Raw genomic sequence first — 25,533 nt, forward strand, 5'->3', positions numbered from 1 at the left:
TGTACATATATTCAGAACAAGTGTGTGAGGCAGTTTTAAAGTTGACACATGTCTCTTACATGTATATCGGTTTAACGCTTTGGTTTCCGCTCTTATTTAAAATTTATGACGCGCTCATAAACACGAGTCATTCTCTCTTTCACAGAGTAAAATATATAAACAATAAAAAAGATTGTAATTAATATATGTGTAAAAAAACACATTTTATATACACAATTCATTTTCTCCATTAATTAAATTATAAACTGCTTAAACAGTTTTTATTTTTATCACTTATATTTTTTATAACATCGCGAGCAGCAAAAATGAGAACTTTATTTTAAAAATGTGTATTATTGCAAGAGATTAAAATTCCAAAAATAAATAAAATAAATTGCAGTAACATTCAAAACGAATTTAGGTTCGTCGCAACTCCAATTTTCTTATAATATACATAAATCATCGTAATTTCACAGTTTCCAATTTTTTATTGCAAAATATTACTTAGACATTATTGCGGCATATTACACATAATTATTGCCATTATTTCGGTTATTAATATGCAAATACAACTGTATTGCATTAATTTTTGTCCGCTAATATTCAGATAAATTGCGAGATATGTAGCAAATGGAAGACTATAGTTTAATTATATATGTGCTTAAACATACGCTCGATAATAATTGTCCGAATATACACAATTATATATGTGCAAGTTGTATAGAAATTGTAAAAAGTCGAGATTCGAAAATATCGTAACATTTTAAAAAGGCCAGTATCTTCTAATTGCTATAAACTCGAAAATAATATAAACCACTGATGATACTTGTAGTAGAAAGAATTATAAATGTTGAAATTGATTGTCTTGTTTGTATAGCATTGTCGAAAATACATTTGATGAGTGATTACAATCTGTATTTACAGACTATGCGATGCTTTTTTTGATTTTACACGAATAAAAGAATCCTTAACTCTATGATATAAATAGGATGAGAATGGAAAGTTCTTATGAAAATTACTGACAATGAGAAAAAAGATGAAAAAAAACGCATAAAAAATCCTAACATTATTAGAACTTTGTGCGATCTGTGTGAGATCCTCAGATCTTAAGTACATTAATTTCACATACGTCATCAATCAGATAAATTTATTCTGAGAGTGAAAGAACAATTCTTCATCATGATCGTGTATACATTTTAAAAATCGTATAAATATGTTCAATTTATATATTAAAAAACTCTCTACACATCGAATCAATTTAACAATTGTCTTCAATCCTTAACTTACGTCGTTTTCAATACAGTCTCATCGTGTCACATCAATTGTATGAATTTACGATCGATATGATCAAGAATTAAATCGGCAAATTGTATAGTGACGTAAGCAGATATTTATTAAAATAATGCTGCTAAATGATTTGAATAAGAGAGAGAAGAAACGGAAAGAGAGAAAAAAAGAGAGCGCTAGTTGTGACTTTTCAAGTCTTAAGTAAAATTACGTCTCTTAATAGATGTCATTTTTTTGCAGTACAATGCGATGCAACGTTAGTAGAGATCTATCGCATCGATCTGCATCAAGTAAAGCTCTGAAATGGACAAGCAACTTGCGATGGTTGCCCGTTTTTTATTATTGATTATTTTTTACTATTAAGCAATACCACTCGCAATCTCACGAGTAATAATTATCAAAATAATAGTAATACAGATGTTTAAAATTATTACAATTACTTTTGAAAATATTAACAGTAGAAAAAGATTATAATTAATGCACATTATAAAATTGCAGTTTCTTCAAATCTTACATTCCATATATTTTCTTCTGAATCGAACGCGTCGCGTGCGCGACTAGCGCTATCAAAAATAGTATCCTTTTTATTAAGATATCTCTAGAGACGACGTTATCACGCATTTCTTATCTCTACAATCTATTACATCATTTGTTGATTAAATAGAATTGGTTAAATAGTAAAAGGTTCTATAAGGCCTGTTCTATCTATTATCTCGTCTCCAATACGAGACGTACAATTGACATCGCTCGACACGATGCCATCAGATTACCGTGTCCTGATAAGCGGGCGGTCCGCTGAGGACAAATTGTCGTTGGCTCTGCCTGACAATGTCGGTGCGGTTCGGCACTTGCGGCGTCGCCCTGACGCCGTGATAATTACTGTAGCTAGACCTAGCGCTGGCCGGCCGATTGCTATAGAGTTCCTCCAAATCCTCGCCGTTCAGACTCTGCGTGCTGGTCTGTTGGAACGTGGGATTGCTCTGGCCCTGCCACTGCATCGCGCTCAGCTCGCCGGAGGCCGGCTGCCAATTGTCGGTGAGATTTCGCGTCGAGCTGGTGATCGCGTGCTGCTGATCCCAGTCGCCTCCGGGCGGACTCTGGCCAGGGGGGAAGCCGGACGATGCGTTCGAGTAATTGTTGGAGGAATCCTGGTTCGACGGCGGTGGCGGTGGCCACAGGGCCGGCGACGACACCGCCATGTTGACCGCTTCCGGTTGCCAGTTCCGGTCGACGGGAACGTTACGTTCGCGGTCCCAGCCGCCGATCGTGATCCGGTCGTAGTTGAGCGCCCGGTCACCCTGCGACAGCGTGCTCACGTTCTGATTCGTCAGGCTGCCGATGCAGGCACCTGGACCCGTGTTGGCGTACAGGTTCTCCTGGTGGTCCATGATGCGGTTCACCGGGTTCTTGCGACGAGACTGGCGTACCGAGCTGCGTCGCGTGTTGGAGCGTCGTGTGCCGTCCCTCGAGATGACGGAACGTCGCTTCACCCGACGCGGCGTCATCGGCTTCGGCGACACGCTGCTGTCGTCCTGGACCGGCGGCTCCGGCTGGGAGTACTCGATGCTGTACAGCGGCCGCGGCTGCTTCTTCTTTCGCTTAGTTCGTACTGTCGGAGAAACAGAGAGAGAGAGAAAGGCGGTCAGAGATTCTGTGACGCGCGATGACTTTTCCTACGTTTCTTCGTCATCAATCAAATGATAATAATGTTAAGAATAATAAAAGCGAAATCAATTATACAGTGTGTAATTTCTTGATGAATGCTGTTAAGATTTCTAAAAAATAAGATTGTTATTTAATTTAAAATTTTGCCCTTTAGGTCTCTTGTTTATTTTATCTTAGAATATTTTGAAAATAATAACTTTTAGTGTATGAATTTTATAAATGCATTTGCATCCTAAAGAAATTGTAGTTTATTATAATCTTTTAGACTGAAATATATTAGATAATAATCTGTAATATAAATAATTTTGGTAAAAAATAGTATTTGTGAAATATTGTGATTTCATATAAAATATATAGTAAACGTTCAATTAAAACCACAGATTTAACGATGACTAAGAAATATAAAGAAAAAGATTCCCCAGAAACCGCATAGTAGGAAATTGTTAGAACAGGAAAAGAAAAGAGTGAAGGGTTAATAAATAAAAAAGCAAGCAAATAGTATTGCATATTTATTGTTCCCAATTAACTGCACCAAAGTAAATAATGCGATACAGTAGATAAATACAAAATTAATAATAACGGTCTTAAAAAAAGAAAAAACGATAAATATGCTTTACAAACTTCAGATGCTCAATAGAGACTGTATGTCCAAAATATATTATAAATCTGAAGTGACAAAGAAACCTTGTGTCATTTTTCTTTATTCTATTTAGAAAAAGAAAGAAGAAGTTTAAAATCGTCTAAAGTGCCACTGTAGAGAAAAATAATATAATCATATTCCATATTTAATAGAGAAATTTTTCTTTCTATCATTTCTAAGATTTTTGTTAAGTACTGTATAAAAATAAATATATACATTATTATACACATTTAGCATAATTTTCATCTCTACTATTATATTATGCTCTATGCACAAGATATTGTATTATATATGTGTAACTACCTCTCTCTCAAAAAATTGTATTATATACAACATATATATATATGCATATATATATATATATATATATATATATATGCATATATATATATATATATAAATAATGTGTGTCTACACACATTATTTAAAAAAATACTTAACTTGTAAATATAATTACTATTTTCTTTTTTAATGTGTATAAAATATAAGCAGTGTGTTAGTTACATCTATATTTTTCTCTTAGAGCAGTCTTTTGTATAATAATTCGTATAATAATTACATGCTATTTTCTGATTTACACAAAGAATTAATATAATTTAGTAAATACAAATTTTTTCGGATGTCACTTCAGATTTCGTATCAAATTATTATAATGTACGTAAAAAATCAATCACTTATATGAGAAATGTCAAAGTGGACAGAAATTATTTTAAATATATGTTTGCCAAAAGAGATATCTGAAATTTTACATTTTCCTCTGTAAGAGACATTCCGTCTTAAAAATATTCCCATATATAGTGAATAATTTACGTGACTTAAGCTATACATTTAAATCATTTAAATACATTGCGATCCATTCTACAAAGATGACTACGAAGATTTTAAGGAATCGAAAATACTTCACACACTCTGTTAAATTGAAAATACAAAAAGGCCACAACTACCATGCACTACTAACAAAAAGAGAGCGATAGTACGTGTCGATCGATTTTTTTCATCTTTTGTGAGAATGAGACAATTGCAGCTAACTAATAATGGCTAACTAATGGTTGTAGTTAATCGTGTAATTGAAATTAAAACGCAATGTTTTAACATATATTTATAAATACTTATCAAGTATAATTGTTATTATTGAATATTATAACTTAGCATATTTTTATATTTAAACTAAAGATCAATTATTTTAGGACAAATCGTATTATATATTTCTCCTGAGATTTTTTTACGTAATAAAATATTTATTGAAAATCGATTTTGCGCGAAATCTGAATTTATTGTAATCAGAAAATTTTATTGTCATAAAGAAAAAACAAAATTTGCAAGACAAAGAACTATTTTTTTATAATCTGGATGTAAAAATAAACAGATAACAATAAAATTGTACATAGTTGAAAAGCTTCATGGTTACACATATATACATGTGTATTTCAACTCCATTAGACTTGCCAAAAGTGAAAAAAAATCGATAAATCATATATTATGCTCTCATTTATATCCATTTAACTATCCTATAATAAAAATTGTTCATAATACCGGGTCAAACTCAAAACTGAACTCTAAAATAAGCTAATTAAAAGCAGTCAAATTTTTTTATAGAGTATCAGTATTTGAAATCCTTATCCATATTTATATCTGGTGTACAGCAAAGTTGTATAGAAATGAATTATTTTTGATACACATAGAGAAAAGCTAGAAAAAAATATTACTGCAAAATGGTTTCCGTCAATTTTAATTTTTTCGTACAAATTTAAAAACTCATATTAGATAAAGCTAAAGTAAATGATATCTTCACATTTGATTAAAATATTCTAGTCATGTTGCTTTATCACATATATATTGTTCTACGTTGTGTACAGTGAAACTCTCGATGCATACAAATTTCAATGTATCTCTATCTAATCAATTTTTTTTCATATATTGTAGAGCGATAAATATTCTGCTCAAACAACTTATATATCACAGTACATACATCAAGACGTATTCATTAATCTATTCTTGAATAGTAATACATGTAAACCATTTATCAAATAAATAATTCATAGTTATCATTCGTATTCTCTTCTGTAACTTTTCTATACAATAAGCGACTTTTAGCCTCTCTTAAACCATTAATCTTACTCCTTTAATTAAAATGGTGATCATGATAATTAGTCCAATGTTAATTTTATCGTATGTGTCATCACAGCATTGATTTATTCATATTATTCATATGTGCATGTATCAGATTAATTATTCATATATGTATCAGAAAGTGTAAAAGGAGTAAATGATAAATTTGTGAATATATGTATGAATTATCCTATTACATATAAATAAGCAACATTTACGAATTAGTAGATAAGTCACACTGCACTGATTGTTCGTATGAACGAGCAAATGCTACTGAACACACACAGTTCGATATCAGTCAGTTATTTCGATGCAAAATACGAAGAACATCGTTAATGAATTACACAATGATATGCAAAAAATACTCATGGTATGAGTACTTTTCTACTGATCGAAGATCGCCGAAAGGTAGGGCGTCTATGCTACTGGGATTAATTATACTAATTGTTCTATCTATTTGGCAAGTATAGGAATTATAATGTTACACATACCGCACGTGGACGTCGTATACGCGGCAGTATAGAAGTTCGTATAAGCTAATTTTCGTAATTCTTCTCGCTAAGAGAGCAATAGATCGGTAGGGAACCTTTAGGGCAATTTTATCTGCCGATCGTGTGCGGAGAGGAGTGTCATCGACACACGAGTGTTTCGGAAACCAGTAGTCGCGTGCAAAAGAGAAAAAAACGCGGCGGAGATCTCGTCGTTCAAAAGTTACTCGCGTACAGAGACAAGGGTCGGCTATCTCGTTTCGACCCGTCGTGCTCACTCGATGCTTGCTGCTGATCAACGGCCAATCTCGGATCGGAGTAAAACGACCTCAGAGGCTGATCGCGCACGTGATCGATGAAGACTCGTCGTGGTTTGGCGGGATTCCTGCCTTGCTTCGTCGCGGTCGAACGACACTTGATACGCGCGACCGGGCTGTACCTGGCCAGGTGCGGATAGTACAACTTGTTTTTCTGATACCTCAATTTAGCAACGCTGTCCAGCGAGTCGTACTCGTCGTACACGGGCGACACGGGCCGCTGCAAGTGATCCAATGGATTCGAATAGTCGACCGAACAGTCTAGGTTCTGAAAATCGCGACTCGACGAGCGACTGCTGTTACTACGGATCGTGTCGTTCCTGAGACTGACGATGTTGCTTTTGCCGCGCGCGGAACCCAACAGCTTCTCGCCACCGTGTTTCGGAAAGCTCGATTCGCGATAGGCAGATTGGTGAGAGCTAGTCGTGCCGGTCGGATAATTATTTTCAGCGGAATTTTTGTGGGAATATGCGGGTGGTGGAAGAGCCGAGTAGCTAACGTACATAGGATGCAACGGCGTGTGGCCTGCCAACCCAAAGTCATCACCTCCAACAAAGTCAACTGAAATATCATCCAAGAATCCATCGCATTAGACGAGGTCGACTGATGACGGGAGAATAAGTATTGCAGATTAATGATCGGTCGAAGAAGCGGATACGCGGCGTGTATAACGTCGAAAATATCATTATGACTTCTGATCTTCTTCCATAATATTTTACGAAGAAGAAATATCTTAAAGTTCATAGATGTAATATTTCGTCCTATTACATGGCATAGTCTGCTTAATATATTTTAAATTATTTTTGCCTTTAATTATACTCATAAATATCTTTGCTGCAGAGAAATATTACTACTACATTAAGACATAATACCATTCTTAGATATTAAAAAAAAAAACAATATATAATACCATTCATGCTAAGATAAAGAAATGCTATTTGAGCAATATCATATAATAATAATGTCAATAATATAATAGATACGAATCACAAATTGCAAGATGCAAAAAAGTTTATAATGCTACATGTTAAAACATAATAGTACACTCTGTAGCTTCATGATCGTACTATGAAAAATTATTTATTCGTGCCAAAAGATAGACAAATATATATTGCGTGCAATTAATGAACATGATTAAGCGGACTTACCAAAATGGAGGATCAAATCCACCAATGAAATCAACTGTAACCGACAACCCTCTTTTCAAGCAATAATAAATAATCGCGTGTACTTACACATAATTAGTGATCAAAGATAATTTATCAAAGATAATTTCATATTACTAATTAAAATATTTTAAAGAATGTGCTCCTATTATATGTACTATTGTGCAATTAAAATAGAAATATATCCGCTCTCTGTATATTCATATATATATGTATACTCAACATATAATACACACTAACGAAAGTATGTAAAAGAAGTAACTTAATAATAAATAATAATAATAATATAGCTTTTGCTTTTCAAAATGAATTCAATTCGTAAAAATGTGAGAAAATTGAAGAAAGAGATAGATAATATCATTTATAACCTTTATAACTTTCCACTATTAGAATATTTAAATTTACAATAATCATAAATAATATAAATAAATATTACGATGATCAATATTAGACAGTTTGATTTTTCTAAAGATGGAATGAAATAGCCTTAATGCCTACATTTTTCTGTTTCCAAATGTGCTGTTCAAATATAATAACCACTTCCTCCTCTCAGTTACTTATCATAAACCACAAGTATGACAGATTACTAATTTTTACATAAGGAAATATTACATACATATTCTTTAAAATGTGAAAGCAAAAATTTGTTCTAATTAAAACTTTAAACATAAATCTTTTAGATATGCGTGATTTTATAATTAGAAATTTTAATTTTAGAAACAGAAACCATTAACTTTTTTTAAATTAACTTAATCTGTAATTACTAAATATATACTTACAGCTATCATCTTCTTCAAGGAACACTTTACTAAGACAGATTCCACCAACAATCGCCATAAACTGAAACATGTAAAATATCTAAATTTTAGAAAACAATAATAATATATGTATATAATCTATACAGCTATTATGATTACATATGATGACATTGCATTATGTGATGATTACTTCTCTACTTACACCTAAAATACATTGCGTTGCAGCATGTAAAATTTCTATCACTTCATAGTCCAGCACACAATCTGTTACATTAGTGGGACGTGCAGGTCTAAAGAGCTCTGGTTCCGTAACATCGTAAACAGCTTTGCAACCAGGTCCATTTACGTGCCACCAAGAAAAACTACCGGTACCTAGATTGAGGATATCACTATCCTGAAAGATAATATTATATCCATAATATTTATATAACAATCCATGTTATTGCATAAATATCTATGGTAATCTTTAGTGCAGTGCATTCAGATGCAATATATTGAAATGGTATATAATTACATTCTTTACTTACTTTATCCAGTATCCCTACACTGAGGTAGAAGCATATTATAAATATGTTCCATCCTAGCCACAATATATTCCATATACAATACTGAAACACAGAATTAAAATAATAAAGAAATATACATATATGTGTGTCATTAATCAAATACACAAATGTTTTTTTAGTTGTTTGTTTACATATGAATCTTTATGTAAAGAAATACAATTTATCCTCTTTTCTTCATATACTGCAATATTTTGCTAGAATTAATTATATGTACTAATTAAAAATAATTGGATTTTATACATACTGATATGATATATTTTGGTCTATATTGAAAGGCCCCGAAGAATCCTAGAATTACGAAGATGATATTGAAGAAGTTGGCCAGTATCGGGGTCCACATAAACCCCAGAAAGTCGAAGACTTGACGTTCTATAGTGGTAATCTATAAGAAACAAAGAAAATATAAAATAATAAATTAAATGCAAAATGTATATATTAAATATGTTCAACTGCAACATAGACTGAGACTTTTATGGAACAATGATCTCTTAGTCTACATTTCAGTTAAATGTACCTAATATATTAATAAGCATGCAACATGGAATGTAATACAAAGTAATATGATCAGCGACAGCATACATCTCAATTTCTGCTGATTCTCTTGTGCGCGTCCTTAATCTACATCAATTGTCTTATGTTCTAAATACTCAGTTAATTACTCTGAGTCATAGCATTTGTGATAGCACTACATAACCATGTACATGATAAAGTATCTGAAGCTTACATCATAAATTTCATCTCATATATATATATATATATATATATATATATATATATATATATGAAAGTTTATTTTATTGCTATGTAGGATCAAAATACATTTCTATACAAGTTCTATACAATCATAAAAATAAAATCATAGATGTTTATTATTAATTATTATTATTAATAAAATAATTAAGAAACAAGGAGTAAATATACATCAATTAATATTCGAAAAACAAAATATACGTAGAAAATGCAAACATGCGATACAAATATTACTTATCAAGTATTTATTACTTTCTTTTGAGCTTTCTTTATATTTCTTTTATAAAATATATTAATAAAATCTTATTAAAATTCTTTAATAAATTTATTTTCTACATATTTAGTTTAACTATTTATTTCTAAAATAGAGAATCATTAATTATTGAAAGGTGGAAATTATTGAATTTAATTATTGAAAGGTGGATTATTATTTCTAATACTCCAACCACCGCAATGAGAAAAAAGATTTGCTCTATTCTTCTTTCTCATATATTTATTTTCTTACACTTCTAGTGCAAAAAATAAACTAATCATTGTACGTGAGAATGAAAAACATAATTAAATCCAACGAGTGGTATAATAAAATTACGATATAAACAAAACTTTCTTTTATATAAAAATATTCCAAGATAAATCTCTTCTTTTTTATATATTTATTTTCTTACACTTCTAGTGCAAAAAATAAACTAACCATTGCACGTGAGAATAAAAAACATAATTAAATCCAACGAGTGGTATAATAAAATTATGATATAAACAAAACTTTCTTTTATATAAAAATATTCCAAGATAAACCGAGGGTTTAAAACTATACGATAATTCACATTTCAAATAAGCGATAAGAAAAACGTAGTAATGGTATTTTTCCATTTTTCCATGGACGTTAGCACAGGGTAATTAACGTGAGTATCGCGTTCGCGGAATTTGCAAGAAAAAGAGATGACATAAGTCAAAATATATGTGCACACGTTTGTGTCATTGAATACTATATTTATGTAAACATATATACGTATGCAAATTAGACAGGAATACACTGCCTAGTCGAATCGCGAGCTGGCATTTCCGCGTATCCGGATTAACGACGCATGTACGCTCACCAGTTGTAGGCTGCATATCGTCAATAGAAAGTGTCTTCTGCTGCAAATTCCCATATCATTTGGCCGCGCTCCGCTCAACGAGCGATCTCACGAGGGACGATCACGACGATGACGACGACGACGACGACGACGAGGCTGAAGATACTCGCGCAAGCCGCATCACACTTCACCACCTTGGCACCTTCCGATGCGCCATCGCCATCTTTCGCTCCGCTGCGTGTCGCTCTCACGCGGACACTTGTTCCTCCCGTCCTACCACGCGAGTCACTGTCCGTCTGCTCCGCAAGTTGCAACTGCCACTATAGCTCTAATGACGCGCACGCACTACGCATTCACCGTGCTCAGGCAACCGCGACACGCACACGCGTTTCTCGTCACGGGGGCGAACGATCGCCACCATCGCCAGACTCGCATTAATCCAACCTAACCTCCCTTCCTCTCCCCCGCCGGATAAGAGATGCCACATGCCAGGATGCCAGTGAACGCAACAGCATTATTATTATTTATTTTTTAATTTTTTTATGGCCGTAATTGATCTGAACAACGATCAATATACTCAGGCCAACAACTTTAAATTTTGTCTACGGCTAAAGTCCTTGTAAGAGGTTAAACTCAAAAATTCTCCGAAGGACACACGTAAAACACGTCCGCACCAACGCAACAGCATGATTGTATTATATCGTGTGGAGGGGGTTAGGGAATACGCTGGCAGTGGAGGGGGAAGGACGCGTAGTTAGCATGCGCGACATCTTGACGCCGGTCGCGAAGCGAGGCACAGCTGTGAGAAGTCATGTGACGCGCGACCTGTCACCTGTCCTCTGTCACCTTGATGCGCATTATCATTTTGCGTTTGATTAAGAATAATATGTTGTTTTACATTGAAATTTTTATATATATTGAAAAAGGAAGACATTAGAATATGTAAATGCAAATTTGTAAGCGCGTAGGATATTTAAGTATTTTTTCCCCCTGAAAAAATATATTTTTACGTAAAAATTATTTCTGTTGTGCGCGAAAATTTTATTAAGAGATAATAAATACTGCAATATTTTATATCGAACAAATCTTCGCTGTAGTTTCTTGTCAGCGATAGGAAACATTTTTATGACGAATTATTTTCCATCAATGATAGAATAAATATTGGAGAAGGGTGAGTATTTCTTTATTAAAAAGTGTCATATCATATATTTATTTAAAAAAGAAATTCGATAAACAAAATATCTTTGAGGAAGAGAAAGTACAGAATAATGCTTTCTGATTAGCAATAAATTAGCTTAATATATAAATAAATAAATATATGTATATATTTGTAGTTCTTATATATATTTTTTTGAGTAAACAAATTTCATTTTTTTATTGTATTTTCTACATTTCATTCCTTTTTAGTACAAAGTACAAAAGAATATGTAATTATATATTCGATATCATATCTGAGATCTGAGATCTGACCTGTAATATTCGATATCGTATCGTAATCATATCATATATCGCTACATTCATACTACATAATGTCCAAATAAAAACGTGTGTGCACATGGTATTTAATCTCTTTGCATAATTTATTTCAAAAATATTCAAATATTATTTTTACTGTAATATAAAAATTGCTATACTCTCAACTGCATGATTGATAACGGTAACATTTTCTAATCTTCCAAGATAAATTAAGCTTCTAGACAAGACTGTCGAAATTACTACAAATTCTTTATTTGCCGTGTTTTTACTTATGTTTCTTCGAAGACGGTAAAAAGTTATTTTTAAAAAATATTTATTTAATACTCGATAATAGAAGAATTATAAAAATTAATATATAAAAGATGATAATTTCTGTGTTATACTAAAATATATTTAATGCTTCTAATAATTTTGATATATTATAAAGATAGATTTTATTCTATTTTATTTTTATTAAATTAAATGTAATAAATTTACAATATTATGACACATTTAAGATAAACTAAAAAGATTATTCATGTGATTTTTAGAAGATTGCAATCATCGTCGTACATTACTCGAGAATGAAAAGAAACACAATTTTAAAGAAGCGAAACGTTTATTGGATCGAGGAGACTCCAAAGTTATCAATAACTTTTCCAAAGGAAAAGCTCGGACAAGCGAAAACGATTCTGCATGGCACATCTGCAAATCTAAAATACAAATTTTTTCAACGCGAATTAATCAAACGAGGTGCAGTTGCAGAAAACGTAGAAGTAGACGTTCTCAGATTCTTAAAAAAGGTCACTTATCAAAACGTTTCATGAGCGCTTACTTAATATTAATTTATCAAACTGATTTATTTACATAAAAGAACAATTTTTATTAAAACATGTTTTTATTTTTTATTTCAATGTCAAATATAACTATTCGATTCTGTTTTATTTATATCATAAAGTTTATTCACACAATAAAATTAATTTACTAAATTAACTTACATTGATTTACTTAACAAAATTTTTTTATTAAAGTTCACACATTTTTATTTTAATACAATATATTAAATATGATTATTCGCGATTCTGTTTATTTATATCATAAAGTATATTCACACTGAAAAATATCACATTGCACATCTCGAATTAAATATATAATCAGTATAATGCATATTCATCGGATTTATTGCAGGTACGGCTCTGTTAAGGTGTAAGGAGGGCACGTTTCGCGTGCGAAAGATATACGGAGATGGCAATTGCATGTTTAGGGCAATCAGCTATATTTTATGGCGGAACGAGGAAGAGCACCAATCGCTCCGAGCTATGGTCAGTCCATAATTAACACAAACATAAACATTATCTGAATCATGTGAATTATAATTCGGAATGCATATATCATGAAAGGCAAAGATTCGTTACGAAATCAAAAATAGAATCGCTTCGCGATGAGATACGCAATTTAATTAATAAATAAATGTATATTACTCTTTAAATACATGTTAAGAGTTGGAGGTTCGATTTATGATATAATAATTGATACGACAATGTGTGTAAGGAAGCTGTGGATCGTTTGATAGGTTGTGCGACACATTAGGGATAATTGGCAAGAGTACGGTCCCTTCGTGATGGCTGAATGGAATATTTCGGATCGCCAAGAGTACTACGATTACATGAATCCAGTGGGTACGTTCGCCAGTGAACTGGAATGTACAGTGGCCACAAAACTCCATCGCATGAATCTCTCGATCTATCGCGAACTCGCCGGCAGATACGAGCTCGAACTGGTTTTCCACAACCGCGTGAACATCCACTACGAAACCGCGAGGCTCCTGTTCACCGGATGCTCCGAAAACGGTCATTACGATGTATTGTTACCCGATTCGATGTCGAGCTTTTACGTGAGTTAGCAAAAATGGGTAAAATTGAGATTTTTTATTTTTAATAGAAGAGATCTCAAATAAAAAATGCAACAAATTTATATTAAAATTTACTTTGTTAGTGTTCTCCTCGACAACTTTTGCTATAATTTGCATTTTGTAATATTTTATATAATTTATGAAAAATATATAAGAAAAGCATATATGCCTTTGAATTCATTGAGATTATTGATATTTATATTGGGAACGTATAGGACTGTATATAGGATTAATGTTTTATTCATTTATCTCTTTATTAAGTAATATAAACAAATATACAAGGAAATGAGATCCATATATGTGAGTAATATACATGGTATATATATTTAAAAAACGTGTTATTTTCATTAACAAAAAAATCGTTTTTTGTAAAAATTGCAAAATTCTTTATAATATAAATTAATGCTATAATATTAATTAATGTTAATTTTTAATGCTTTTTTTATTTTGTTTATGAACAATTAATTGATTTGAATATATCTGGATAAATTTACCGATTCACACAAATCGTGAGAAAATACTTGCTGCTCGTCTTCTGAACGACCATTAAAACTTTTTGCTATCCATCTCGAGCGAATTCGCTGATAGAAAACACAAATTCCCACACTCATGTCGGTGGCTAACACTGGAATGTTTCACGCTCCATGAGCAAGTACGGAATTTAAAAAGAATAATCGCATCCCTGCGTGTGAAGCCATTGTGTGACCGTTGTTATTCCACTATGGATCATGCAACTGAATTCAAGATCACAAGTCAATTAAAAATTATATAGAGTATTGAAAATTACATTCAACCATAGCCTAACAATCGTAATATACATATTATGATTGTTAGACTAATTAAATATAATCTTCAATTTTAATTTATAAATTTATTACACAATTCAATAATATATAAATATCGTACATTAATAAAGCAAAAACATGAAAATATGAATAAAACATACAATTCTCTATTTTAAATATATCAGGTAGTAACATTGAATTTAAATTTTAAATTTAATAATTCTAACTATATGAAATCTAATTCTAACTACATGAATTTAAATATTAAATTTATTAATTACTAATTCTAATTAAATAACTATTAAGTATATTTAATAATTCTGCTTTTATACATATATATAATATTAAATAACATTCATTATAACAAAAATTCTCTTCTAAAAAAATTGTCTCTTTGTACATTTTTAACTGCGTAAATATTCTTAAGGACTATTTTTAATTTCTCGAAATTTATTTAATTGTACTATCTGAGATATATTTAGTTTGTAATAATATAATATACTGATGGATGCAGACTTTACTTAATCCAGTCAGATCTGCATTTACCTTATTCTGTATAGCATTTTCGAACACCAACTAACATCGATAACGCTCTGATTCCTGCTGACCGCTTGTACGACTTCCTCAGCCACTTGTTGCTCTTTTTGTCTCGTATAACTGCAATGCGATAAGTTAACATTAATAAGTTAAAAGTCATCATCGAGAAACATTAGCAACAATTTTTTTCCAATGTTTTTTTCGCAAGAAAGCTCACTCATGTCCCGCTACTGGTGAAACTGCCAGAAAGGTGAGGTGACTCCTGTGATCGCTCAATTCTTGACCCAAGCTTTCCATCAGACCTACATGTAGATAATAAATGTCTCATATATAAATAAATCGCGCCAGTCAACGTTAATCAGTCAACGTTTATTGTTTACCATGCCTTTATGATGAGCTACCCACCGGCGATTGCTGCTCTCGAACCCAAGTATACATCCTGAGAGGATGCAACCGGCGTAACTCCGACAACGTACGCTCTATCACGTCGCAACATCAAAGGCAAAAATGCTAGCATCGTCTGCAATGATAAAAGAAATTAAAAAATTGATCGAAATTGATATTTAAAAAAAGCGGAAATTTGCTTCAAAATTATTTAAAAAAAAATAACACCGCATATTAGCAATATTTACCCAATAGTGGCTCATGAGAGTTGTGCTAGCCATGTCGAAAATATCTTGATTAGGCTGGCCAGCACAAGTCACCAGGACATCGATGCCCCCAATATCGTCTTCGATCTTCCTGGCAATCTCGCGGATAGCATTACGATCCAATAGATCGCATTCGTACGTCATTATTATAGGTTTTTCATTTTCCAACTCGTGTTTCCTGTAATTTGGTCCGATTCCCTCCACCCTGCAACATCGCGATCTCAATCTGGCGATTATCTCTTCAACGTATCTAAGATCCTTATCCATGCAGATCACGGAACATCCGCCTTTTATGAATTTCTCGGCGAGGGATTCGCCGAGCGTCGACGAAATACCAGCAATCTGTTACAGGAAACACTTGTCTATTAAGAAAATACTACTCCACATATTTATTAAATCATAGTTGATTAAATTATAATATATAATTTTAAAAGAAATATTCATTTTTATAGAAATGTATTTGTGTAATTCTAATTGAAATTATGTACTATATTTTGTGTTGTACAGATACTTTAAATTAACGGGAAATATTTGAAATATTAAATGTGATTCAAGATGTATGATATAGATAAAAAGTATGCATACTAAGACTACATCGCCGGCCAGACTCCTCGGTGGCTTTGGTAGCAGTGATTTTATAGTATTAAGAATACTTAAAAAACCAGAAATTATAGCGCCAATCAAAAATTCAATGCTGAGATAAAACCAAATATTGATCGAAGAATCTATTTTCGAATTTGCGATTATTCCTTCGTCCTTAATTGGTAGCATCATCCAACTGTAAATAAAAATTTATTTTATTGTCATGCATAATAAACCAATTTAATGAAAAAGAGAGAGAAAAAGAAACACCAGAGTCGGATTTAAAGATGTGGAGGTCCTGGGGCAACGAATAGGTGGAGACCCCTAATCATTTTTGGACCAAAATCAAATAGAAATTTTTACATTGTTTAAATAATTTATTGTGAAATAACAAGGTCAAGCAATATACATAGACCTTGTAAGTGTTGTATACCATTCAACAGGAAATTTTACCCAAAAATTTGTGTTGTGGAGGCCTCCCCCCTCTTGTAAAGGCCCCTGGGCTTCAGCCCCTGTTGCCACCCCCTCCCCCCTAAATCTGGCTTTGGTCAAATATAAATCATTCGTGACTCTTTATCTATTTTTTGATTATTTAAATGTATTTCAGATTGAGATCGTGCAGTAAAACGATTAAATCGTAAATATAAATATGATGTGAGAGGAGGCGCAGGCCTAGGAAAGGCATCCTGCATCGGCGGAACAACCTGATGGTAAGTACTATTTATATTATTTATTTATATTAATTATTATATCGCATACGCGCATTAATTTGAGTCATTTATTTGAATGATGAAACAAAAAAGAGTCAAAGAAAAAAGGTTGTATGTAAATAATCCTAAAAAAAGGTTATATATAAATAATCCTTGCATGTAAATAATCCTAAAACTTTCTATTTAAAAAATAGTTTTTTAGAATTTAAAAAATTATTGCATATTTATTTATTTTGCACATATCGGATAAAATTCGGTGCGTACAATAATTAAATATAATAAAAGATTAATTATTTTAAGAACTGCTAATTATATGAATTTTATATTTGTATGTTACAGACAACGTAGCTTCAATATTGACAACTCCGCTATTGCGCATCAGTGTCGGTGAGTGAAAAACTTTTATTTATTTTTAAGGTAACGGATTTGTGTAGAGCTTGTAGATGTAGATTGTAGATTGTAAATTGTAGGTCCGTTACCTTAAAATGGATGGACTAGAACAAATTAAATCATATAATTTTTTAAAGATTTTTTTCAATATACATTAAAGTTTATTAAAAATGCAAAATTGAAATATTAATTAAAGGAAAATTTCATTTTTTTATTAATTTTAACATAATAAATTATTTATTTTATTTAAAATAAATAATATACATAAATACAAAACATAAAAAACATACTAGTAATTTTATTTTTTAATACTATATAATAATTTACTTTTATAATGCATATGTGACATTATTTTAATTTTTTATAGTCCATCATTTTTATGTAGTTGTAACATATTAAAAAACTTTGCTTTATTAATATAAATCTAAGCAAGTTATCAATCTATTGAACCGTAATGTTTAAAAAGAATGAATGATACTATAGAGTGAAAATATAGTAGAAAATGTATAAATAATGTGGAATTAATTTATTTGATCGTAAATCTTTATTATAAATTTTTTATTATAAATAATATTACATATTGTAAAAATTGCAATCATTTAATTTTGATTAACTTGACACTATATAATGTTATATTAATTAAAGCAGAGTTATATTAAAATGATAACAAACGGTCATAATATTACGACTGTAAATGAGCGTAAAATTATGCTCATGTACTGGTGAAAATAAGTAGCTGGCAACGAAAGGAGTTTTTCTCCTTTATTGACCTGATACAGGTCAAAGCTACTTTATCCTTGGCTAAAAATAGCCAACCTTGGCTAAAAATAGCCTGCCTGGATATTCGAAAAGTAAGTTCTAAAAACGTCTAACATCTAAAAACGTGCAATGCCACATAATAAACGCGTAAATTAAACGGATAAAATAAACGAGTACGCATAAAATAAATAATAACATATAAAAATAAATTCAGAAACTCGCGAAAAATAAAGAAACACTGCGTTCGTGTAATAAAATTCTAATTAGGGCATATTCCCCAAATCTTAAAAAATCGCATATTACCGCTGATTTAATTTGCAGAGCAATTAGGGCTGTTAGGATCATTGAAATTATTAAGATTGTTAAAGTTGTTAGTAGGATCTCTTAGTAGGATTGTTAGATAGGATCGAAACGTACGTAGTTTGTCTTCTGTCGAAAAAAGAAGAATTAAAATAGTCGATTTCTCGTCGATTCTTATAGGATCCATCTACGACGTCTAGTTCGATGTCTCGTTGAAAATTAGGAGTTTCCGTTACAGAGTTGAAATTAAACCCGAGTTTTCTAGACAGTTCCTAAGAGCAATGATTTTAACAATGAATTAATGACTGATTTTTTAAAGTCGAATCAATTAAAATCAATTGAAATCAATTAAATAGTATATTTTGAAGGAAAAGTTTCTTCTTTTCTTATAAAGTTTTTCTATTATTATTATTATTAATATTGTCTTTATACTTTGAAAAAAATTTAATAGTAATTTTATAGATAATATAGAATTCTAGAATTCTATATTGTCATTATATATTATATGTTATTCATAATAAACTGCATATTATATATTATATACTTTCTTTATTATATAATATGAAATAATGTATTTAAATATAATATTAATAATAAAAATTGTACCTCCTCGATAGTATCTCTACCTTAACGAAGGCCGGGTGAAGGGAGGTTTGAGTATTCTAATGAATCGGAGAGATATGCAGTATAGCCTGCATATCTCTCCGATTCATTAGAATACTCAAGCCGGTATTTATACAATCTGTTCTTATATTTAATCAGAGCCGGATTTAAAGATATGGAGGCCTTGGGGGAACGAAGAAGTGGAGATCCCTAGCCATTTTTGAACCAAAATCAAATAGAAATTTTTACGTTGTTTAAATAATTTATTGCAAAATAACAAGGTCAAGCAATATACATAGACCTTGTAAGTGTTGTATATCATTCGATAGGAAATTTTATCCAAAAATTTGTGTTGTGGAGGCCCTCCTCTTGTGGAGGCCTCTGGGCTTCAGCCGCTGTTGCCCCCCCGCCCCCTAAATCCGACCCTGAGAGACACAGAACCAAAATAATTACGAGAGAAATGGCTATATATTCTATAGCAATTATATTATTAATGATTGCGTAATATTGTTTCTTAATATAATTACTAATCAGTGCATTTTCCAATTTTTTTCTCTGCACTTACAAAGATTTCGTAAGATTTTTTATAAAAGTATCATTTTCCTAATTACTAGAAGAAAAAAAAATGTAAATTATGCTTGCACTCTGTTGAAATCGATGTCTTATCCTGAGAAAGTATTAACACGATATGAACAAGTGGTTATATAATATGTAAACTCCTGTATGGTATACGACGTGTAATAAAGGATATAGTGCTTTGCTAGGAACAAGCAAGCACCCAATGCAAAAGATTTATGATTTATGATCATCGCATCGAAGCGTGAAAGCAAAATAATCGAATAAAGATTGGTTAGAATGTTAGAAATCGTTGCAAAAAGGTTTTTTTAAGTAACTAGAAAGATAATTACATTTGCCATATATCTCAACCCATATATTGTCTCTAATTTTGCTGTACCTCAAGGATTTTGTTGCAGTTAATCATTCAGCAAATTTGCAAAATCTCAATTTGGTTATTAAACTTATATTTCAAAGCAGAATTTAATGATTTTTTAATGATATTTTTCGATAAATGTTAATCTACTTATCCTTTTATTTATCATATGAAAGAGAAAGAAAAAGAAAGAGAAAGAAAGAGAATTTAAAAATATTAACAAAATTATTTTTTTTTCGGAAACGCTAGTTGCTAATAATTCATATACTTATGTAATATACATTATTTGATAAATATATATTATATTTTTTATAATATATCAAAATATTTATAATGTAGAAAATTTTAATCGATGATTAGATTTAATATGTAAATTTTTATGATTTCTGATAAACATTCTGCTATAGAATTGCCAGCAATGCGTGTACGTATGACAAAGAAAATTCAAAGTCTTGCAATCCTGTGATTTGACAAACCGTAAAAATATCATCTTGCTCCTTTTTCTGTTAAATAATATAAAATGCAATTGGTTGGGTTAGATCTCGACATAATTTTGACATCACTAAAGACCTAGGAGAACAAAAATAACATTGCTTTCGAAACGACTGAAGTAGCAGTTATCTCTGTAATTGATTAACACAAAAAAAATATTTCAACCTACTGCCTAATTTGCGAGTTTTATTAAATCTTTTAGTGGTAATTTATGGTAAATTATTCATAGAGAATGTTACAACCTATTAGGCTAATTTAATTTATAAATTTTAGGAAGGTCTTTCAATAGTAATTTATATTAAATTAATTTAATTACATTATAATATTTGCATTACGTTAATTTCATATCCGAGTTCATCGCAAAAAATTCTATTAAAAACTATTTTGTTTATATCCATTAATTTGATCTTGTTTCAATTGTCAATATAGAAAAATATAGACGAGAAACTCATTCGAGAGGATACGGTTCAATGCATTCAAATTCTGATATTGACGTTACATAACACTAAATAAATTAATCGAAATAAATTTGCTCAAAAGCCTAGTCATTTTATTTTTAGAAATGTACTTATACGTATTATTATATATATATATATATATATATATATATATATATATTATTATATATTATTATATATTACATGACTATTTATTTCATTACATAAATTGCCTATTAGTAATACTATAAAAATATCTTGTGCAATAAAAATTTGCAATACGTTGAAAGCTCTCATGGCATAATCAATAACATACGACGAAAATAAATTAAAAGATATAAAGCGAATACAATCGAAAGATTTAAAATGTAAGTTTGCTCATTTATATTCTTGAATAAGTTTAAGCTATTGTCCTGTCTATGCATAGCGAATTAAAAAAATATTGAATATAACTGGTCAGTAAGTAGAATATTGTGCAACATAAAAATACGAAAATTCAAGTAAACATAGTACAATAGTAATGCACGTGCAAGTACAATAGAGATATGAATAAAATAAAATAGGATGTAGACAAATATTATTTTTCCCGTTACATAACGTGCACATTCCCCGAATGCTTTACTTTCCATCGAAATGAATGTGGCAAAAAGTAGTTGGATTCATGCGATTACACTTACCGCAATCAAATCCCTATTATAAGATTTAATGATTGCTGTGCACGAGGCCAATTAGAAACTACAGTTTGAAGTATAAATAATGATATCCTTTTCTGAAAAATGACCGATTAACAAGAAATGATGCGTGATAAGTAAATTAAGATTAATAAATTATTTTGTTTACTAAAACTAACAATAATAATAATACGATTAAAGGAAAGAATTAAATTGCAGTATTAATAATTGCTGCATACAATACTGATAAAAAAATTAACGAGTTACAAGTACAAAGAGATTTCACTCTTCTTACAAAAATTATATTATCGTAATATTTTGATTGAAACAGAAGAAATTTGATTTATGTGCAATGATTGACAGACGATCATATCTTGTAATGCATTAAAGTGTAATTGTGCAGCATCGCATTGTGATCTCTTGCGTCATAGCATTAAAGTTTCATATACATACATACAATCGTAATTTATAATCTGATCTGCAATACAGATACTCTAAAAAAAAACTAGAAAAAATAAAAAAACTGATATCTACGTTCTATTTTGATCGGCAATATCTACAATTTCCAATGAAATTAGTAATGAACTAGTTTTTAAGGGGCAACTCAAGGTGAACTTCTATATTTTTAATGTATTTCTCAGTCGCACCAGGATTTTCTTGTATCCTTGAGATAAGATCGTAGATACAAATTCATAAATACAGATAAAAATTGACACGTTAAATATATTCGTAATATATTTAATAAATATATAAGGAATATTTATTATCGCAACTTATGTAAAAATTATAATCGTTTAATATAATTACTATATTATTGTAAAATTATTGAATATATTTATATATAAATATAAAATTATACTACTTATTGTGCATTTTTATATATAAATATAAAATTATATTAATTATACTAATTATAATTATATTATTACAATTATTTTTTAATAAATTACTAAAAAGTTTTAAAAATTACGAAAAATTACATGCTTAAAACAAATAGAATCTGATAAAAAAATATATACAGTCTATACTTTAAACTTATCTCAAGAATGTATGGAATAGCTGATGATAAATATATATATATGTATTACATTGATTGCATAAGTGACGCATTAATAGCGTTCGTATTAATGAGAGCTATGTTAAAAAAAATGCAAAAAAAATGACATCTTGAATTACTCGTGTGTGCGTCAGAAAATACATCATTAGAAATAAGAATATATTTTTATCATTCTGTCTAATTTTTTAATTTTTTGTTTATTGAAGCACAGATTTATAGTAATAAACGAATTAGCTTTTTTATTACATTCCCGATAAATAAAAACTATTATCTCGAGAAATAAAAACTATTATCTCAAAAATATGCAAAATTTCACTAGACAGTTAAATAATATAGAATAAGAAATAGCAAATTTTATATAAAGATATAAATTTTTTGCGATATATAGAAAGAATCTAAAAAGTTTTAACGAGGATACTTCAAAATAATTTAAGCAATAGTGAATGTAAACACTTTGAATATCTTAAACCTTGAACAAAACTAAAATTCGCATTGATTAACTCTTCTTTCAATGAACAATTTTTTTTTAACTGATTATTCTTTTTTTTAGTTTTGTTATAATAATTTAAATAAACAGAGAGTAAGAAAAATCAAAATCGAGAAAGTCATAATTTAATCATAGCTCCAACATTTTTTTTCATTCAATAGTTGAAACAAAAATTATAACAATCATTAAATGTCTTTATCGTAATTTTAATTGAATCATAATTTTATTTTGTTTTCAACAGGAATGCAGTCGTATACAATAGACGCAGAAAGACTGTCAAAAGAATCAAATGTTTTTGCTTAGGTAATTAAATTTGTCAGTAAGATCCACATCTTCAAGTTGCCTGCGTCATTTTGAATAAACTTTATAAAAGAAAATTTCACTTTTGTAATAATGCATCATTTAAATAAACTACGACATGTGAATTTCTAAGTTTGCATGAAACTCGTCCCTTTATGAAATTTCAATAAAAACACTGACTAAAAACACATTTGATGAGAAAAGCAAGAAAATAAAAATAGAAAAACAACATGTATATTACATTTTAAAAAAAACAATAAAAAGTATACTTTAAAAATTGAGAAAAAATAAAGTAAAATGCAAGATACTTTAAATTTCTTACCTTTAACACAAATCAAATTTGAAAACGTAACGAATGTCACTGAAGATATGCATGCAGCATAACTATCTTGATATACTTGTTTGAACGAATACTCAAAATTCGTTATACATAAAAATACATGCGTGTATAGCAGAACACGTTGAAAAGTTGGATAGAAGAAATGCACTCTTGGAGCGAAACGTTACCGTGCCGTACGCGTAGATCACTGGATCACGATTTTCAGGTTCCTCGACGGTTTCATGAATAGTAGGGAACGCGTGGGAGCAACGATTCCGCCGTAATCGTAAATATAATGATGACGACGGTGACGGTCAGAACGCTAGACTCGCTTGAACTTGACTGAACGAAACATTATAACGAAACAACGTACCAGCAATCGAGTGTGTAGACAAGGTCAACGTCTTGTTCGTCATCTGCTTCTTCGTTTTCTTCTTCGCTCGAGTGTATGTGACGTGCGAACCTGAACCTTAGTAGCATTACTTGCTGACGCGTCCATCTATCGATCATAATAAATTGCAACTTATTTTATTAACATTATGGTTTCGGTCTCCGTCAGAACAAAAATCGCTTTAATTAAGGATATCTTTAGCTTGATAAAAAAATTTATCATATGCTGATTCTTAAAAATTTGAGTGATATATATATTATAGATATAAAGCTTTTACTTCCGTTGCTCAGACAAAAAAAATTTAATTTTTAAATTAAAAAATTCTTAAAAATACTGTTTACGAAAAATCGGAACGATTTTAAATATATACGTGAATAACTTTTGTTCTATTACAAAGGAAATCACGTTTAATCACATCCTAAAGCGACAATTAATCAGTCATTCTAAACACATGGTGTGTGTTTAAATAAATTTCTAGGTGTTTTAATATATAATCGATGTATTTATGTCGAAGAAAATTACAAGAGGACAATTATAGAGGATTATACAAAATCAACAATCATCATACAAATTACAATTGCACATACGTAGAATTTAATTGCATATATTATTTTCAATGCACAGATGCAGAGAAGAATTTCGATAACATTATAATACTATGTATATTTATATACAAAGCAAGTAACTTATTTTTTAATTTATAAATTTGTATATAAATTTATTATGTTATCAACATTTTTTTATCTAATCGCAGTATTTAATTTTTTACAACAGGCTCTATAAAAGGTGAGCTCTTCTTACAGAACAAAAAGTGTTGCCTTAACTTTGTATTGCTTCAATAATATGTTGAAATATTAACGGAAATAAGAATAGTTACATAATATTATGGCAGTATTAATTACACGTTTTCTCTGATACTAATTATGCGATAAACTAACATGACTGTACTAGTACAAAATGACTC

At 30.3% G+C, this 25,533-nt stretch overlaps 3 protein-coding genes across 9 annotated transcripts; 1 reads left to right on the forward strand and 2 right to left on the reverse strand.

Moving 5' to 3' along the window:
• Window positions 1-333: 333 nt before the first annotated feature.
• Window positions 334-11,703, reverse strand: LOC105250172 (sodium/potassium-transporting ATPase subunit beta-1-interacting protein). 5 transcript variants are annotated; one of them, XM_011259391.3, is made up of 7 exons: window positions 10,823-11,700; window positions 9,220-9,357; window positions 8,937-9,017; window positions 8,612-8,803; window positions 8,431-8,491; window positions 7,634-7,667; window positions 2,765-2,875 (listed from the first exon to the last, which is right to left on the reverse strand). In XM_011259391.3, exons 1-7 carry the CDS (start codon window positions 10,874-10,876, stop codon window positions 2,866-2,868), a joined length of 570 nt encoding a protein of 189 aa, XP_011257693.1. In that variant the 5' UTR covers window positions 10,877-11,700; the 3' UTR covers window positions 2,765-2,865. The 5 variants fall into 5 exon arrangements, 4 of the variants coding, with proteins under 4 accessions (XP_011254828.1, XP_011257693.1, XP_011256887.1 ...); XR_889205.2 differs by lacking the exon at window positions 7,634-7,667 and adding an exon at window positions 6,172-7,046 and having other exon boundaries at window positions 2,772-2,875; window positions 10,823-11,701; XM_011258585.3 differs by lacking the exon at window positions 7,634-7,667 and adding an exon at window positions 6,989-7,046 and having other exon boundaries at window positions 2,792-2,875.
• A 132-nt stretch (window positions 11,704-11,835) lies between these two features.
• LOC105248986 (OTU domain-containing protein 1) lies at window positions 11,836-14,257 on the forward strand. 2 transcript variants are annotated; one of them, XM_011254521.3, is made up of 4 exons: window positions 11,836-11,972; window positions 12,808-13,009; window positions 13,445-13,578; window positions 13,830-14,257. In XM_011254521.3, the coding sequence occupies exons 2-4, from the start codon at window positions 12,841-12,843 to the stop codon at window positions 14,157-14,159; spliced, it is 633 nt and encodes a 210-aa protein (XP_011252823.1). In that variant the 5' UTR covers window positions 11,836-11,972; window positions 12,808-12,840; the 3' UTR covers window positions 14,160-14,257. The 2 variants fall into 2 exon arrangements, with proteins under 2 accessions (XP_011252823.1, XP_025267086.1); XM_025411301.1 differs by lacking the exon at window positions 11,836-11,972 and having other exon boundaries at window positions 12,808-13,059; window positions 13,830-14,254.
• A 324-nt stretch (window positions 14,258-14,581) lies between these two features.
• LOC105248245 (estradiol 17-beta-dehydrogenase 11) lies at window positions 14,582-24,536 on the reverse strand. 2 transcript variants are annotated; one of them, XM_020026644.2, is made up of 7 exons: window positions 24,367-24,536; window positions 16,726-16,918; window positions 16,123-16,482; window positions 15,896-16,010; window positions 15,708-15,792; window positions 15,500-15,610; window positions 14,582-14,902 (listed from the first exon to the last, which is right to left on the reverse strand). In XM_020026644.2, the coding sequence occupies exons 2-7, from the start codon at window positions 16,912-16,914 to the stop codon at window positions 14,830-14,832; spliced, it is 933 nt and encodes a 310-aa protein (XP_019882203.1). In that variant the 5' UTR covers window positions 16,915-16,918; window positions 24,367-24,536; the 3' UTR covers window positions 14,582-14,829. The 2 variants fall into 2 exon arrangements, with proteins under 2 accessions (XP_019882203.1, XP_011251611.1); XM_011253309.3 differs by having other exon boundaries at window positions 24,182-24,536.
• Window positions 24,537-25,533: the final 997 nt, after the last annotated feature.

The sequence above is a fragment of the Camponotus floridanus genome, unplaced genomic scaffold (genome assembly GCF_003227725.1).
Source record: "Camponotus floridanus strain SB8 unplaced genomic scaffold, Cflo_v7.5 scaffold39, whole genome shotgun sequence".
Taxonomy (NCBI): domain Eukaryota; kingdom Metazoa; phylum Arthropoda; class Insecta; order Hymenoptera; family Formicidae; genus Camponotus; species Camponotus floridanus.